Source organism: Schistocerca americana, chromosome 3, assembly GCF_021461395.2.
Source record: "Schistocerca americana isolate TAMUIC-IGC-003095 chromosome 3, iqSchAmer2.1, whole genome shotgun sequence".
Lineage (NCBI taxonomy): Eukaryota > Metazoa > Arthropoda > Insecta > Orthoptera > Acrididae > Schistocerca > Schistocerca americana.
The window spans coordinates 91019169-91039409 of record NC_060121.1 but is presented as its reverse complement, the minus strand read 5'-3'; the positions used below and the strand labels follow the sequence as shown (position 1 = coordinate 91039409).

General features: G+C 43.7%; 1 protein-coding gene across 1 annotated transcript in view; it reads right to left on the bottom strand.

Moving 5' to 3' along the window:
• Window positions 1–323: 323 nt before the first annotated feature.
• Window positions 324–20241, bottom strand: part of LOC124605888 (branchpoint-bridging protein-like) — a 164848-nt gene continuing 144930 nt past the window's right edge. The window contains exons 4-5 of the mRNA XM_047137835.1: window positions 2165–2506; window positions 324–331 (exon numbers count right to left, since the gene is read on the bottom strand). Coding sequence (XP_046993791.1) covers window positions 324–331; window positions 2165–2506 — 350 coding nt within the window. The remainder of the gene's footprint in view (window positions 332–2164; window positions 2507–20241) is intronic.

The window sequence follows — 20241 nt, the reverse complement described above, 5'->3', positions numbered from 1 at the left end:
GCAAACAATGAAGAGGGCTGCTCAGATTCTTCCCTACACCGTTTATATACATTAGAAACAGCAGAGGGCCTAAAACACTTCCTTGAAGAACGCCGGACATCATTTCAGTTTTACTCTGTGATTTTCCGTCAGTTACTACTTACTGTGACCTTTCTGACAGCAAATCACGAATCCAATCACACAACTGAGACAATACTCCATAGGCAAGCAAATTGATAAAAGTCGCTTGTGAGGAACGATGTCAAAAGCCCTCTGAATATTAAGGAACATAGAACAACTTAAGATTTCCTTTCGATATTTTCTGAATCTCTGCGGACTATTCTTCAGTAGACTGAAAAAAGACGACAATGATATGTGCCTGTAATTCAGCTCATTACTCCTGTTTCCTTTCTTGAGTACTGGTGAGACCTGCACAACTTTCCAGTCTTTAAGTACGGATCTTTCGCCGAGCGAGCGGTTGTGTATGAACGCTAAGTATGGAGCTATTATGTCAGCCTGCCTAGCTGGGTGGTAACGTGCTCGCCTTCCATACAAAGAGCCCGGGTTCGATTCAGTGCCGGGTTGGAGATTTTCTCGGCTCGGGGACTGGATGTTGTCCTCACCACCATTTCGTCCTCACCACCGGCGCGCAAGTCGCTCAATGCGGCGTCGACTGAAATAAGACCTGCACTTGGCGGTCCAACATCCCCGGATGGGGCGTCCCGGCGAACGGTGCCATACGCTCCTTTCATTTCATGGAGCTATTATATCAGCGTCCTCTGCAAGGAATCTAACTGGTATGAGATTTGGAATAGAAGTCTAGCCTTTAATAAGTAATGTAAGCTATTTCGCTACACTGAGGATATCTCCTTCTAACTTACTAATGGTGACAAATAGTCTTGATTCGAATTCTGGAATATATATTTCGTTATCTTTCGTGAAGGAATTTCGAAAAAGTATGATTAGCAACTCTGCTTTTGTGACAACTGACTGACAGAATTCGTAACTCGTTGCAAAGGAGAATGCAGCATGATGTGTGATCTGAGGTTTTCCCGCCATACGGAAATCTCCAAAACGTCTCGGGTATTCAGCCGTGTGGTGTCGTCCAACAGGCTCGATAATTCGGCAAGCCGACTTCATTCCATCTTCAGGCATTCCTGGAGATCAATCAGTGATCAGAGATCAATCAGACTCCAGGAACGCCTGAAGACTGCAAGATGTCGGCTTGCCGAAATATCGCGCCTGTTGGACGACGCCATCAAGAGTGCAGCACCCAACGATAGGAAGATGTGCAGAGCATCTCCATTAACACACTGTTGTGTAGTATGTTATAACATGTAACGTTCGTAAGTAGCATTGTACGTCTTGTTAAGGTAGATCACAGGTGAAAACTTTTGTGGCGGCGTTCGTAGCGACAAGCAATTCGCTGTAGAAACGGCTTACGAAGTCACCGCCACACTTTTAATAGCGGGCCGACCGGTCCGCTAGTACAGTGAACAGAAAGATGACAACCCAAACACTCTGGTTAAATAAAAGTCGGTACTTATCTTTATTAACGAAGATACAGATACAAGGGAGTGAACTCCGTGTCTACAGAAATCTGTCTAGTTCGAGTCGGAGCGGCTAGGTCAGCGTCGGCTGACGACAACAACAACTCTGCTGCGATGAACACACAACTGACTAGCAAGTACACAATTCGGTGGCGAGTATACAACTGAGTGGCGAATACAGAACTGTCCTGGCGCTCGCGACTCCAGCGCTTAAGAAGCCAGAAGCCAGCGGTGGCGCGCGCAGACTTGCGGCGATTCCTGTCTCGCTGGCGCTGCTTATGCGGACGGCGTCCGGACTTTGATGCTGCCAACCTTTTCGCAGCGGGCTCGGGTGGCATTACTGGCTAGGATATAACACTCCTCCCCCCCAAATCGCCGCACCGGCGTTGAATAATGACGTGGCGAGCGTCGACGGCGGGGGAGGGGTCTGGCCGCAGGCGTAGCAGAAGAGACCGGGGCGGAGACTGTAGTCGGTGGCAGTCCCCGGTCCGCACCCCAGCATTGGCTGCGCGGGGCCTCGGGAAACACCGACTGAAAACCGAGGTCAGGGTGCACGCCTGTGACCACGGGCGCAGCTTCTGGTACTGGACGCGACAAGGCGTCGGGACCCACGAAGAGAGGCAGTGTCTCCTGACGCTGCGTCGACGGCTGCTGAGTGGGCGCCGGACAAGGCGCTGCGGTGTCAGACTCCTTGGGGGTGCCCAAGGAAAGCGGCTGCAGGACAGGCTGCACAGCCACCGCTTGGGAAGGCGGCCCGGCTGAGGGGTCGACGTCCATCAGCTCCGAAGGCGGTGGCGACTGAAGAGGGACCGCAGGCGCCGGAGCGACCACCTGGGGCGCTCCCGGATGAAGCTGCGCGGGAAGCATCAACGGGACGGGCTGTCGGCGTGGTAGCGGCAACGGCTGCTGCTGCTGCTGCTGCCCTGGGGGCGGCAGCGAAGTCGGAAGGCGCGGCTGGAACCCGCCGCGGACCAAATCTGTGGACAAAGAACGAGCGGCAGAATCCGGGCGGCCAGCGCGGCGCAACTGGTTCTGATGCCTCCTGTGCACCCCAGTAGCACCTTGAACAGTATAAAAACCGCGACCCTGGACACTTATCACGGTACCACATTCCCAACGACGGTGACCATGATAAACTCTGAAAAAAACGGCGTCGTTGCGCTGAAAACGCGTGCGATGCTCAGAAGCGGCGGGTCGATCCGGGGGGTGCAACAACCGTAGTAGGGTGCGATGACGACGGCCGTGCAGAAGCTCCGCAGGCGAAGGGCCGTCGCGTGGCGTGGTCCGGTACGACGACAGGAACGTGGTGAGGGCCTGCTGACGAGAGTTCGTAGCACGAAGGCGGTCCATATGATCCTTGAATGTGCGTACAAAACGTTCCGCTGCACCATTCGATTGAGGGTGGAACGGCGGAGTAAGAACATGGCGAATGCCATTGGCAAAACAAAAACTTTCAAATTCAGCAGAGGTAAATTGTGGACCATTGTCAGACACTAAAACTACTGGAAGACCCTCAGTACAAAAAATTGAAGTCAACGCCTGTATAGTTTGTGCAGACGTTGTAGACTGCATGGGCACAACAAACGGAAAATTACTAAATGCATCTATCACGATGAGCCAACGAGAATTCCAATATGGACCAGCGAAATCAATATGTACTCGCTGCCAGGGACCGGCAGGGCGTGCCCACTCAAAATAGCGTTGAGGCGGAGCAGCTTGGTGTTCGGCACACGTCGAACAATCTGTAGACATCTGCGTAATCTGCTTATCAATGCCGATCCATGTACAATGACGGCGGGCAAGCTGCTTGGTGCGGACCACTCCCCAATGACCTTGATGCAACAAGTCGAGGACCTTGGATTGGAGCACTTGGGGAACCACGACACGAAGCTGGTCATTCTCGGTGCGTAACAGCAAAACTCCGTGCGAAACAGACAACAGATGACGTTGCGGATAATAGCGACGAACCACAGGATACGATATGTCCTTTGCCTTGGACGGCCAACCACGTTGAACAAAACGTAATAGTAAACTCAGATGAGGATCCGTAGCTGTCTCACGTGCCACCTGACGATAATCAATCGGAAAATCCCGGAGGGATTGATGCTCATCGGCGTCAATCTGATGGCAAGAGTCGTCAGAGGAATCGAAGACATCATCCGCAGCAATCGGCAATCTAGAAAGCGCGTCAGCGTTTGCATGCTGAGCTGTAGGGCGATACAGTATCTCATACTGGTATTGTGATAACAAAAGAGCCCAACGTTGTAGTCTCTGAGCTGTCCGCTGAGGAACTGGTTTAGACGGATGAAACAGTGACGTCAGGGGCTTGTGATCTGTTACTAAATAGAATGGTCTACCATAGAGGTAGTGATGGAATTTTGTGACACCGAACACAATAGCCAACGCTTCCTTGTCCAATTGGCTATAATTACACTGAGCTTTGTTTAGCAATTTAGATGCGAACGCAATAGGACGTTCGGTGTTACCGACTCGGTGAGACAACACAGCACCGAGGCCGAAAGAAGAGGCATCACAAGCTAACACCAGAGGCTTGTTAGGGTCGTAATGGACCAGACAACGATCATTCAATAAAGCCTCTTTAAGCTGCTGAAAGGCTGATTGGCAATCAGCTGACCACAGAAACGGAACATTCTTACGGCGGAGACGATGCAACGGTGCAGCAATCTGTGATGCATTAGGTATAAACCTAATATAATACGTCAATTTGCCAAGAACTGCTTGCAATTCATGCAGATTGCGAGGGGCGGGCAAATCACGAATAGCTGCTAAATGTGACTGGGAGGGATGAATGCCTTGAGCATTAGTAACATGTCCCAGATACTCCATCTCCGTAAGGAAAAATGAACATTTATCGATGTTGCAACGTAGGCCTGCCTGAGACAAAACTTTAAACAAACACTCCAAATTACGGAAATGTTCAGCAGGCGTCCGACCGGACACAACAATATCGTCTAAATAGTTGCAACACGATGGCACATTAGCCAGAAGTTGTGACAAACAACGCTGAAAAACAGCTGGAGCTGACGCACAACCAAAAGGCAAACACAGAAAACGGAACAACCCCAACGACGTGTTTATGACAAAATACTGTTGTGATTGCTCGTCGAGGGGCAATTGCAAATATGCTTCACGGATATCAATTTTGGAAAAGAAACGAGCTTCCCCTAACTTATCCATCAGCTCGTCCGGTCTAGGCAAAGGAAAAGAATCAATGACAGTCTGAGGATTAACTGTCGACTTAAAATCAGCACACAAACGTAACTTGCCAGACGGTTTCTTTATAATAACTAAGGGAGAAGCCCACTGGCTCGCTGAAACGGGTTGAATAACACCGTTGTTTTGCCTACGACGAAGTTCATCTTCTACAGGTGCCCGGAGGGCGTGAGGCACTGGACGAGCACGACAAAATCGAGGCTGAGCATTATCTTTTAACGTAATATGAGCGGCAAAGTTCGCAGCACAACCTAGTTAGTCTTTAAATATGTCACTGTATCGTTTACACAAATCGGTTATGCTGTCTTCAGGAACAACAACAGAATTAATTTGCAACACATTGTCTTGGATAGACAGGCCAAACAAGTCAAAACAGTCTAATCCGAAAATGTTTACACTGTCTGTAGCGCGGAGCACTGTGAATGAAACTGTTTTTGTATTGCCACGGAATGTGGCTGGCACGCTACATACACCTAACACAGGAATTTGCTCTCCACTATAAGTAGCCAAAGAATGTTTTGCCGCTGAAAGTTTAGGGCGGCCGATAGCCGCATACGTAGCACTATTTATGAGAGTCACAGACGCACCAGTGTCTAATTGAAGATTGAAGGTCTTATCCTGGATGCGTAGCTTCACAAATAGTTTATTACACTGTCTCTGGATCGGTGCAGTGGAGGCGGAAGACACAAAATCTGCGCGTTTAGCGCGTGTTCGCTGTTTACGACAACTCGTGGGTTGGGCGGGTGGAACAACAACTCCCGCTTCACTCGCAATCTGTACATTACTTTTTAGAGCGTTTGAATTACGCTTGGGTCGCATAGCAGAGGGCTGGGTGGGTGGCTTATTGCGAACAAGTTTATTACCCACACGAACCGTGGAAGAGTCTTTAAACGCGACCTTCTGGGCGGGCTGGCTTTGAAGAACATGAATATCCATGGGCTGGGCAGCACTAGAATTGTTCTTGCGTTTACGAAAACAAACAGTCTGGATGTGTCCTTTCCTTTGACAAAAGTGACAAACCGCGTTTCTTAACGGGCAACGTTCACAAGGATGAGGAAGAACACACTTAGGGCAAGACTTAACTCTATCATTTTGCACACGCGGCTGACGAATGTGTTTAACATGACGCGGCCGGCTAGTGTTTACAGTCTGACTCTGCCGGTGGGGCCGCGGGCGTGACATGACTTGCTTAGCACAGGCAATTTGAGAAATACATGGCTGATCAAACTCACACTCAGCATAGTCAAAAGTATCTTGGGCTTCAATGATGTTCATCACAGTCTCTAATGACGGGTCAGGCAGCTTTAAGATAGCAGCACGAATACGAGAATCTGCGATGTTTTGAGTAATAGCGTCTCGTAACGTGACATCACTGTAGGAAGCTCCACACACACAATTAAATCGGCACTGACGGGTGAGGCCCCGTAAATCTGTTAACCACTGTTTATTAGACTGATGTGGCAGTTTCTTTAATCTGAAGAACTTGAATCTGGCTGCTGCCACATGAACTCGTGACTCGAAATACTCAGCAAGCTTGTTAACAACAACGTCATAGTCTAAAGCTTCTGGCTGGGATTCCGGGAACAACTTACAAAGTAGTCGATAGACTTCCACGCCTGCAGTGGAAATTAAATAAAGCTGCCGCTCAGTACCTGTGATTTTGTAGACTGTCATGTGCGCCTGCAACTGCGCGAAATATTCTCGCCATTCTTCTCGTGATGCATCAAAAGCACGGAAAGGTGGTGCTGCCTGTGCTTGGTCCTTTTGTGTTGGAGGATTAGCCGCTTGTTTGGCGATTGCTTCCACCAGACTTTGTATTTGCTGACTCTGTAACAAGATCAACTGTTGTAATTCGGCAGACATAGTGAACACAAATTAAACCAGCCCCCAAAATTTTATCGCTATAATTAGTATAACCAGAAACAAGTTGAACCAGCCCTGCACACGAGTTCGGAAGTCCTCGTCGCCATTTTTGTGGCGGCGTTCGTAGCGACAAGCAATTCGCTGTAGAAACGGCTTACGAAGTCACCGCCACACTTTTAATAGCGGGCCGACCGGTCCGCTGGAACAGTGAACAGAAAGATGAAAACCCAAACACTCTGATTAAATAAAAGTCGGTACTTATCTTTATTAACGAAGATACAGATACACAGTAGTGAACTCCGTGTCTACAGAAATCTGTCTAGTTCGAGTCGGAGCGGCTAGGTCGGCGTCGGCTGACGACAACAACAACTCTGCTGCGATGAACACACAACTGACTAGCAAGTACACAATTCGGTGGCGAGTATACAACTGAGCGGCGAATACAGAACTGTCCTAGCGCTCGCGACTCCAGCGCTTAAGAACCCAGAAGCCAGCGGTGGCGCGCGCAGACTTGCGGCGATTCCTGTCTCGCTGGCGCTGCTTATGCGGACGGCGTCCGGACTTTGATGCTTCCAACCTTTTGGCAGCGGGCTCGGGTGGCATTACTGGCTAGGATATAACAAAAACTGAGGTTAGCTAGATGTAGATGATATCGAAAAGTTTACGTCTACGATACATTTTCACTAACTAGAGTTACAACTGATATTCAAGTGAATGATGCTTCGTAATCACACATTCGCACTTACCTCAAAATCAGTTCGTTTGCAGACCAGTGTTCGCGGGACAGTTTCTGCTTTATTATTCTACACATCCACCTGTGACAATTTTTATATTATTTGAAATAGATCGTGTATAGTTAACGCAGCAGTTTCCCTCAGCTCCTGTTTCCGTTATAGTTGTAGTTATCGTGTAGAATTGAGGAAATACACTAGCGTCCAAAATTAAAGCAACAAACGAAAATTTGGCAAGGTCGCGTTTCTTTCGCCACAAAACAGTATAAAAAGGTAACAGTAAAATAGAAACAATGTAAACAAAACAGAATGTAAACAACTGCAACATGCGTAACTGTAGACGAAAATGTTCTTCGTTTCTTTTCCAATTTAACGGATTTGCTCGTTAATGTGCTCAGTGTGCGGTGTGACCACCTCTGGCACCAATACAGGCCTGTCAGCAATTTGACATGCTGTGAATGACGTCATCAGCCTCATGTTGAGGCAATAACGCCCATTCTTCTGTAGAGCTGAGACTGATTGATGAATTCTGACGTGATGTAACCCGCCTCCCTAGGGCATCCCGGACATGCTCTATGGGGTTCAAATCACGAGAGTGAGCAGTCCACGCCATGCGTACAATATCTTCCTTCTCCTAAAAAACACCAACCCCCGGTCTCTTTGAGGCCGAGCATTTTCGTCCATCAGTTCGAAGTCTGGGCCCACAGCACCTCGCAACAACAGCGCACGGGATCTCAAGATCGACTCACGATACCTGACAGCAGTTAAATCTTGCAGATTCACCCGCACGATTTCGAGTGGTCAACATAGTCCCTGTCCACACCATTGGGGATCCTCCTCGATATCAGTCACTTTCCACAATTTTTTGGTCCCGAAATCGTGTTCCACGTGCCCTCCAGATATGAATCCGTCGAAAATCATTCTCCGGAACAATTCAGGACTCATCTGTGAGAAGAACACTGGCCCATCGTTCGACACTCCGGGTGGCATTCACATTAGGCCATCGGGCCCCATCAGTTTGCAACTCTCCTGCTTCCATTCTTCCTATGGCCCTCCACAACATAGAGTCTGTAGGCATCTTCTATGTGCCATACTGCACAGTCTGTGACTATGTACACAGCGACTTTGGATGTGGGACTACCTTGGAAAGACCACCTCGCTTGATAGGTGCCCTGATGTCATTGCTGGCGTGGTTGTCCGTTGATCGGAATGCCATCGTAACGACATCTGCAGACAGTTTTTATGATTGTATCGTGAATTAGACACAGTTCTAGGAAATAGCAGTTTGTTGCTTTAATTTTGGACACCTGTGTATTTACTGTCTGTTGCAACCGAATTTCTATTAATAGTCAGTAAAGCTGTCTAGATCGCAACAGAAGTTTATTTTGGTTGGCAATTGACTTCGGTCTATAATTTAGTTTAGACCATCTTCAAGCCGAATGCATCACGATTGGTTGTGGAGGGAGAAAGATCCGTAACAGCACCAACGTCAACTGCAGTTGGGTGTCCAAGTGGCAATGCACACACATCAGTCGGCAGCTGATCTACAGAGCAGCTCACTACAATCCCTTGCTGTACAGATTTAAGATAAATTTTTTACATTCGTTTTGTAGCAAGTACTAGGCCGAATGGATGTGGAAGAGCTAAGTTTACTCAATGCTTCGGAAACTGTTTTTAAAGAACTGTATGAAAAACCAGACTCTTACAGTAGAGACTTAAGTTCATAAATGACAGCTATGCATAAAGAATTAAATCACTACATGATAAATTATGTGACAGAACACTCTTATCACATAGTGAATTAAGAACTGATAAGAGAAATGAATTTGACAAGTGAAAAGAAACATAGAAATCTGAGTGTAGTCAAAAAAGAGAAGTTTAAATGATGAAGTTGGTCTACTGATAAAGAAAATTCATAATACTAGACGAGACGGTAGAAAAATGTCAAGTAAGTTTAAAGAGTGGGTGTCTGTACCTCAAACAGTAGTGCCTGAATATGCAACTTAAACTTTAGCTAGCAATTTAGATCAAGTGAAGTTTTTAGAAACAATGATTGAAAAAGCGATATTGAGAAATGATGAATTAGCGTTTCATCGGTTCGTTACATAATGATGATACAACACACAATAAACACCCAGCTGCATTTTTAAAAGCATTTGGGAGAATATTTGCTGAATTTTCGACAGATATTAGAGAATAAGTACTATTGTCGGTGGTTTAAAAGGTGAATCTGCTTAATAACCAAGAAAACGTTTAAAAATTGCATAAGTAACAAGTAGTATTTAAGAAAGAACTCCTGTGTAGCAGACTATACGAGTATAACGATCGTAAACCTAATTTTGGGGAAAAAATTTTAACTATAATGGATAGTCACAAGCTGATTTGAACTTTGCAATCTTTGCTTGTAAGGGAAGTCAGATACTAGTGGAGATGCTAAGATGCATATTCGTTTTAGACATTATTGTAATGATTGTTTGAATATTAATGAATAATTGAGTGGAGTATTACGCTATGGATACATTTTATGTAATGTATTATTTCAGTTACTGTCTGTTGAAAGAGTAAAGGCTGTTAGTAGTAAACAGCATTTTGCATCAGGCACGCTACGTTATGTAGATACACTGTATTTACTAGAAGAAGCTGTGTTATTTAAAGGAAAGTCGTAAGGTAGAGAGACTTAAGGTGAATGATCCTGTCGCGGGATATGTTATTTCGTGTTAAGGACATCATAAATCATTGAAAATATCCTGTTCCTTACGTCTACTAGTGACAGAACTGGAAAAAGACTTTTATGTAGTTCAAAACGATTCAGTAAATGTTGTACACGGGGATGACAAAGTCATAGGACAGTGGTATGCACATATACAGATGGCGGTAGTATCATGAACACGGGGTATTAAAGGTCATTTCATTGGCGGAACTCCCATTTACATTCAGATGACTCGTGTGAAAAGGTTTCCGACGTTATTATGGTCGTACGACTGGAATTAACAGATTTTAAATGCGAAATGATAGTTGGAGCTAGACACATGGGACATTCCATTCCGGAAATCGTTAGGGAACTCATTATTCCGATATCAACAGTGGCAAGGGTGTCCGAGAATACCAAATTTCAGGCATTATCTCTCACCACGGACAACGCAGTGGCCGATGACCTTCACTTAATGACCACGAGCAGCGGCGTCTGCTTAAAGTTGTCAGTGCTAACAGACAGGCAACACTATGTGAAATAACTGCAGAATTCGCAGTGGGACGTACGACGAACGTATCCATTAGGACAGTATGACGAAATGTGGCGTTAATAGGCTGTGCAGCGTCTGTCCTGAGTTGGTGAACATATCGGTTGGAACCTAGGCGACTGGAAAACAACGGCCTCGTCAGGCGAGTTCAGGTGGTAAGAGCTGATGGTAGTGTTAGAGGGTGACGCAGACCCTCTGAAACCATGCACTCATGTTGTTAACAAGGCGCTGCGCAAGCTGGTCATGGCTCCCTAATAGTGCGTGCTGTGTTTACATGAATCGTTGATGAGAAATGGTTACGTTCAGCTACTTCGATGGCACATGCAACGATTCATGGACTTCATGTTCCCAAACAACGATGGAATTTTTATGCGCCATGTCACCTGGCCACAGTGGTTCGCGATTGATCTGAAAAACATTACGGACAATTTGAGATAATGATTTGACCACACAGATCTCCCAACATCGAATATTTATTGAGGCAACCGAGAATTAATTGGAATTGTTATACATTATGTACGTGAACGTAAGACGTGTGTGAAGTGAGGGTTAGGGCGAGGATGCAGATTTACATAAAACATTATTCAGCCAGCTTTGTGGAGCTGTGAAACAGACAGAGCAGTTACTAGGTAAGCCTGCTTAAATAAGTATTGGAGCCATGGTGGTAGAGCTGTCAGACTGAATATTGCAGTGACCAGGCGCAGCTGTTAATCTATATTGTAGTCACTTGAGTAAAGCTGTTGGGAAAAAGTTGCATTCACTACTGTCGACTTTTAATGAGGAATGATGTCTTTATTTACTTATTTAAAGTAGAGTGCAAATGAAAGTGCAGTGAAAATGAGAGAATTTTTTTACAGAAGGAAGTATTTGAGATTGTAATTATAATCTATTACTAAGAGTAATTTATGGTGATAAAAGATATTACAAAATCATAAATAGTAACACACATTTTAAAGACTAATTACACTCACCTATGGGCTTAAGGAGAATTTGGTGGGATGTATATGGCTAATAATGTTGAGAACGTACGGCATTTATACACTCAAAACTGAGACCCACAGGTATCTGATTCTAAAATTACAATACTTTAAAAAATGCTGTTATTGCTATGGTATCTTGTCATTCTAAAGAATAATTTATAACTGACCCACTTTGGGCTTATTTAGTGGACTCAGCAGCGTAGATAGTATTTCTTCGTATTAGAGGCTACGTATGTAACAGTTCGCCTACATCTACCGTTAGTGCGCCAGCTTTACTCCTCAAATAAATCAGAAATTTTCGAGAATGTATTGAAAAAGATTGCTGACCGATAAGATGAAGTCATAAGCAGGACATTTACCACGTCCGAGTTTGTGTTAAAATCTGTTGTAGACAAGAACTAGGGCGTCTTCATGCAGCATCTACCAACTCTGGAGGACAGAAGTACTTGGCGACACCCGCGTCTGCCATGACAGCCAGTCGACAATATTCCAGCTACCACTGAGCGTCGGGACGCCAAAGCTACTCTCAGGAAAGTAATAAAAAAATCGTATACCAGTCAGTCGTTGCTCCGTGTAATTCACTGATTAGCGTAACACTACTATGTTGCCACATGCCGGATGGTATACAGCATTTAACGTCTGAAATTAATCAGTATTTAATGATAGGGAAAATACGCAGCGTCTCCCAATTCCATTAAGAACTGTGGGCATGAAAAATAAACATCATGGATTTGAGGACGAGGAATTCCGCCTTATGGAGGAAATCTTTTCAGTTTAGTTTTACCCAGACATGTTTCATCAATTTTTGTGCTATCTTCAGTGGGTTTTGTATTCCAAAAAACAAGCTCTGAATATTGAACTCTTCAGATTGCATAAAGAACTAGCAAATGACGCTAAGTATCCACCATTTTTGGTGAATTTTTGTACAGGGTTAGAATATACTCAGATACCATAATAGACAGAAAACATAGAATCCAACAAAACAAACTCACCAAAATGATAAAGGACACAAACAACTACCAATACATCACCGATACAACAAACAAACCTTTCACAAAAGAGTGATTAATCTAACAGATATAAGATTATCTGAACAAGAAATCAGCCTACTTGAAAAGGGTCCCAAACATAACATAAACACAATAGTGTCACACAGGACAATAGAAAATACTCGTATCATAACAGAAACTGAACCCATCATAAAGCGACAAAAAAACTAAACACGCCTAAATTCAATGGAAATCTCGCAAGAGAACTAGTTGCTGAGGAAATAAGAAATATAATCAAAGAGAACAAAACTATCATAAAAGAAAACACAAGGCCTACTGAAGAAGAAACCTACAGAAAACTACAGGACAAATTAACACAGTAAAATGCCATTATCACAAAATCCGACGAGGGTAATACGATCGTTATTATAAACAAACAAATACATTGACAAAGCATTAGAATTAATCCAAAGCAGTAACATCACAGAATTAAAAAGTGATCCAATAAACTGATGCCAAAGTAACTTACAGGAAACACAGAAACAATTTCTACAGAAACACAGATTAAAAGAATAATACATAAAACTCACAAGGCTCGCACCAGAAAACCATTGCCTAAAGTTCACAAACATGGAATACCTATATGCCCAAAGAAAAACTTTACCAAAGCACCAATATAATACTTTGTCAAACACACACACGCACACACACACACACACACACACACACACACACACAAACACACACACACACACACACTCACTCACACACACACACTGCTACAGACAACATACTGCTCACAGAAGTCTAAAGAACTCAAGTGACTTAATAGAAAAAATAAGAAATGAAAACATACCAAACACAGCAACATTAATTTAATTTCACATAATTTCCATGTACACACACATCCCAGCAGAAGAAGCCATCAACATCATAGAAAGAAACCGCCAAGTACAGGGAAACATACCCACAACAAACATACAACAAATATCAGCCATACTCAGACTCATCACAGAGCAAACCTACTTCACATTCAACAACAGATTTTACTCCTAACAAGATGGACTACCCATGAGATCCCCAATCAGTGGCCTCCTAGCTGACATTTTCCTCAGTCAGATAGAAAAACAAATCTTAGACAAAATAGTGTTACAAAAAGAGCACAAAATAATATATTGGTATAGATATGTAGATTTAATTTACTTAATAGATGAACCACAGCCTCGAATAAAAGAACTTCATGACAAAATAAACTCCTTCCACCCACAAATACAGTTCACCATTGATACACAAACAGATGGAAAACTTAATTTCTTAGATGTGACCACACACAAGAGAAACAACAAACATGAATTCACAATTGGCAGGAAATAACAATCACCAGCATCATTACTCGTAACAAATCCAATCACCCCATAACTCACAAAGAATCCAGCTTCAGATATTTACTACACAGACTGAACAAAACACTCATGAACAAAAATGATTACGCTAAAGAACTGATCACAATAAAACTAATTACACAGTATAATGGATATGATGCAAAGAAAGTAGATAAAGTAAACCAAAAAATACAAAAAAACCTCATAACCAATCAGCAGACAGTAAGCAACAAATGGCACATAATGACTTACAGCAACAGTCACACACAGGGTGGGTAATATACTAAAAAAAAAAAAAAAAAGAACTCAACATAGCATACAGAACCAACAACGCAATACAAAGCAGACTTGGAAGATATACCTCCAACAGTGACAAATATAGTCAGTCTGTTATATGAGTATACCAGCTTAACTTGCAACTGATGTCAATCACCACCCAACAAACACTGAAACTGAGTTGTAGAACCTTATAACTAGTAGCAGCTCATACCAAAAATTAACTATAGAAGAAAACTATCACATCCAAAAATCAACAGCCCATTGAAAGAAAGTACTAAATTAATAAACGTCAGTGTGCAATAAAAATCTCTTTGTCACAACAGAAGAACTACACAAATAACAGCCATACCACAACTACTCTCCCTGTCTCCCAGTCCTGAAAACACACACACACATCGGCGCTTTCGGCAAATATGCGCGCACACACACACACACACACACACACACACACACACACACAAACACACACACATACATACAAAAGCCAAACACCATAACGACAAACGCACATCAAATGACGAACACGCCACGAGATAAATGAATACCATACAGCTACAACAACACGTAATGGCGGCGAAAACTCTGCCAATGTTTGAAAATTCGTAGAAAGTGCGTTGTCAAACGAAAATAAGTCTCAAAATCAACGTATTCAAATCGCCTAAACATAAGAGAAAACACTAAAACATCAAAGTCGTAAGTTACACACAAAAAACCTTGTATGTACTCATTTCCGTTCGTAAATGCATAACAAACAGAAAAATACAACTTAGGTTTTACTGTTTGCAGATGAGTCTGTGGAATTCTTAGCATAAAATATACAACTGGGAAACAGTTCAGAATCCATGAACTGAAACTGCAGGTTTATTGGAAACCACAAGTGGGCAAAATCTTTACAGAAATCTTAGGTATGGATTATAACGTGGGAAAATATATTGCTCAAGTGAGAAGTATGGCTTACCTTTTGCTTAAAGCTTCTGTAGTGGATCTTTTTGGGTTGTGGTAGATGCACATCAGCTGTCTACAAATTGTTGTTACTGCTTACTGGCATTGTTCTTATGGCTGTAGGGTGATAACTCTGTTACGTGAAGTTGTTTGCAAATGTGATGTACGTATGGGTTTCACTTTTCTATATATCTTTTTATAAGTGATATCATTTCTCTATACATAATAATTAGGCCTATACCACATTCTGGAAAGTACAGTTTCATAGTTTTTGTGTGATAGGTGTTGCTTACTATGCTCTACATACTAATTTAAACTCATATTTTGCATCAAGACAAAATGTTCAGTTCTTAGTGCTGTTTAATGTGGCAATTATAAGAAGGGCAACGGCACCAAAAATTGGAACAGAAACATAATATGTAGAAAATCGTAGACGAAACCGGCCATTGAAGATGCCATTGCAGAGAATACAGGCGAAACGCGTATAGCACGAAAATTGTGTCTCATTCAGTTTTAGTCAGACGGCCAGAAAAGTAAAAATCATGAACATACCGTAACATTACACGCATCTGAAGAAGAGAGGACTACAGAAGTTGAAGGGACCATGAAGTGTCTCTCCGTGAGCCGTAACGCAACAAGGAGAAGATACTGCCGACACTTACATTCGAAAATCATAAGCTTAGAAGCTAGAGGATTATAACGGCACTCTCACGCAAAAACTTGAAAAATAAATGTGACATACAACATTCGTTCGTCGGCTTATTCTCTAACCCACGCACAATGATCAAATTTTGGAATGTGATTCAGTGAAACTGAAATTAAAAGTGTTGTTACATGACGTTTAATAATACGGGCAACTCCACACTCGTAGCCTAATTGCAAATTCTTTGCTGTACCAGCAACACGAGGTCGGATACCAGATTCAGCACTTTCATCACGAAAGTAATGAAACGATGGAATTGTTTGTAAGAAAAATATTCGAAAAAATAGTCGTTATAAACTTTAGTTTGCTGAAAATATTGCTTTATCGTATATTAAATTCCTGCCTGGTAACACACGATTGCAAAAGTTATTTGTCCCCCCTCATATTAAAAATACCTGCGAAACAATTAACGTGATCAAATTTTCAGGCAGAGAGAAACGGCATTTTAGACACGACACAAACACACTGCTACGCTCTGAAGAATTCTGCGATGACAGGAATAATAATGTCACCAAGAGCCAAAATCGCAAGCGATGTGGGCGCCAGGTCTGTTTCCCAGCTGCGCAGTGGGAATCAGCTCGCACCGCACCGGAAATCTCTTCTTAGATGCATCAGGTTTGTCACAGTTATCTACCTATAATAGTGACCAGAATCACAAAATAAAAAGGAAAAGAGGGAACAGAAAAGACTCAGTATGAACAAGCGTTACAAATCACCATCAAAACGGAACTGAGGTATACCTATAGGAATGGCGACTTTGTCAACACAGTATGACTTTTTTTTTAGGTTTGCGCGTTTCAGACGGTAAAAACGAAACCCTTATAGTGTCACTTTCTAGTGTATCTGTCTGTCTGGCCCACTGTTAATACTCCATTTTCTCAGGAACCCGTAGACGTGTCACATTGAAATTTGTCGCTTGCTAAGGTATGCAGAACCTTGGCGATGTAAAAAACTGGAGCTTCATCGCCAATGAAATCAAAAGCACATATTTTGATACAAACTCATTCATCAAAACTTGTAAGGTGCTTCCTGTTGACCTAGTATCACAAAATTTGGCAAAAAACAAGATTTCATAGTGAAAGTAAACGAAACAACCAGAAACTGTTAATATGTAGTTATATCATACGAAAAAATATTTCTTTTGTGATTTGTTATCCAAATTCAAACTTAAAACATTCTCAAAAGTCTTGAAATTTCCGCAAACCGATACCTTACGGTTATCACTGTCGATAACAGGCAAACACTGGAGAGATTCTCCATGAGTGAGCTGTGTATATACGTATTTACGTTTGTATGGAAACTTCAGCGCGAGTTCTACTTGCATTGCTGTACCACTGTCTTCTTCAACTACAGGTTCTACAAATTCACCTAAAGGAATTCTGTGAGACCTACGTATGTCAACCGAGCGAGGTGGCGCAGTGGTTAGACACTGGACTCGCATTCGGGAGGACGACGGTTCAATCCCGCGTCCGGCCATCCTGATTTAGGTTTTCAGTGATTTCCCTAAATCAGTCCAGGCAAATGCCGAGATGGTTCCTCTAAAAGGGCACGGCCGACTTCCTTCCCCATCCTTCCCTAATCCGATGAGACCGATGACCACGCAGTCTGGTCTCCTTCCCCAAACCACCCAACCTACGTATGTCGTCTTGCTGTCGCGCTTCTCATTTCATCTCTTTGAGCATTTCTATTACACATTCACAAGGACTAACCGACCGGTTACAATCGCGTCTCTGATTTGTTTCCTGTCTGTTGTGATGGCTGCTTGATAAGGACACCAAACGATTACAATTGCAGTTTTGTATACGGTTTTCTTCACAGGTGCACCGTACTTCTCCAGAACCTTTCCAACACACCGTAGCTGTCTATCCCCCTCCCCTATAATGACTTTACCTGATCGTCCTTTTTCATATCGCTTCTTGGTATAGCCAATAAATACATACACACTATGTGATCAAAAGTATCTGGACACCTGGTAGAAAGGGACTAACAAGTTCGTGGCACCCTGCATTGGCAGTGCTGGAATTCAATGTGGTGTTGGCCCACCCTTAGCCTTGAGGGCAGCTTCCACTCTTGCAGGCTCTCAATCAGGTGCTGGAAGATTTCTTGGGGAATAGCAGTCCATTCTTCATGGAGCGCTGCACCCAGGTATCGATATCGGTCGGTGAGGCCTGGCACGAAGTCGGCGTTCCAAAACATGCAAAAGGTGTTCAGTAGGTTTCACGTCAGGACTCTGTTCAGCCCAGTCCATTAGAGTGATGTTATTGTCGTGTAACCACTCCGCCCCAGGCCGTGCATTATGAACAGGTGCTCGATCCTGTTCAAAGATGCAATCACCATCCACGAAGTGCTCTTTAACAGTGGGAAGCAAGAAGGTGCTTAAAATATCAATGTAGGCCTGTGCTGTGATAGTGCCACGCAAAACGACAAGGAGTGCAAGCCCCCTCTACGAAAAGCACGACCACACCATAACACCACCACATCCCACTTTTACTGTTGGCGCTACATACGCTGGCAGATGACGTTCACCGGGCATTCGCCATACCCACACCCTCCCATCGGATCGCCACATTGTGTACCGTGATTCGTCAATCCACAAAACGTTTTTCCACTGTTCAATCGACCAACGTTTCCGCTCCTTACACCAAGCGAGGCGTTGTTTGGCATTTACCGGCGTGATTTGAGACTTATGACCAGCCACTCGACCATGAAATCCAATTTTCTCTCCTCCCGCCTAAATGTCACAGTGAGAGCTGGAAATACTCTCTTAGGATGTAAAGGTTGGCTACAGCGCGCATACACAAGCTCTGGAATCTAAGATATTGTTGTCGCGCCTCGCAGCGCACGGATTGACTAGTGGCAGTTTTGAAGCCAATGTAGGAGCCCGCCTGCTGTGGTGCGAACGTGTGTTGGGCGAGGGGTCGTCGCCGAGCTGCCGCACTGCCGTGTCCGCCAGCAGCGACACAGGATTTGGTATTTAGTTGATATTTTTTATAATTTGCAGCGCGCTTATTAATTTAAAGAAAAGGGTTTGTGTGTGTGCGTAGCAGCAGACGGTAATTTTGATAATGATGAGAGTTGAATTCTTAAGGGGAAACCGTTGTTAGATTAAGTATTGATTTTTGTCATTGATTTCTTTTGTAATTGTCAGGGAATTGTTTCACTATGTATTCAATTGAGAAGTATTTCAGTCTGTCTCAAGAGTTTGATTAATTTGTAATATTGCTTTAATGCCACTGGAGGTAGATTTACAAACGAAGCGATTGTTCAAAGAGCTTCTAGCGTTTTGTTAATTGAATGAGAAAGAATCGCTTTCAGAACATAGTTTTTTGTTTGGGTTATCATCTACAGAGTTTAGATTTGACCAAACCCTTTCTCTTCAATTATATGTAGTTGTAGTAAGCAGCAGCAGCCGCAGCAACAGCAGGAGACGCCATACGAAACATGTATTGCACTCAGCATGAATAATAGGTTTTTTATGTTTCTGCTAAATAATGGAATGCAGCAAATCAAGCAGTGGCAGCAGAAAGACCAAGTAAGTTATTTGTTGTGCACAGGACCAATAAAAAAAATAAAGTTTTGGCGATCTCTGTAATAGTAAAGTTAACAAGAGTACAAGCACGAGATTTTCAGTAGAAAACACGAGATAAGAAGATAGAGCTTGCGACTTTCAATAGTACTTGCAGTGGATCCTGATGCAGTCTGTAATTCCTGTGTAACGGTCTGGATAGACGTCTGCCTATTACTCTTTACGATCCTCTTCGACCTTTGCTGTCTCTGTCAGTCAACAGACGAGATCGACCTGTACGCTCTTTTGCTGTTCGTGTCCCTTCACGTTTCCACTTCACTCTCACATCGGAAACGTGGACCTAGGGATATTAAGGAGTGCGGAAATCTCGCGTACTGACATATGACACAAGTGACACCCTATCAGCTGACCACGTTCGAAGTCCGTGAGCTCCGTGGAGCGCCCCATTCTGCTCTCTCACGATATCTTATGACTACTGAGGTCGCTGGTGTGGAGTACCTGGCAGTAGGTGGCAGCACAATGCACCTAATATGAAAAGCATATGGTTTTGGGGTGTCCGCATACTTTTGATCACATAGTGTGTGGTATCGACAGTTCCAATGGCACAGCGTAGGTTGGCACTACGAGAGTGGAATACCTTCGCCGACGACTGCGCCCTCTAGCCAACGCTGTGCGGCTCTACGAGAACCGCTCGACTTTCGCCCCGGTTCATGAAGAGCAGACGGCCGAACTGAACGCCTCGATCGTTTCCCTGACCCCATTGTTATGTGTGTGGTGGGGTGTTATCATAGCGCAATACGACTGTGTTGCCTTTTCCCATTTTCCGCTCGTTTCTCGCGTAATT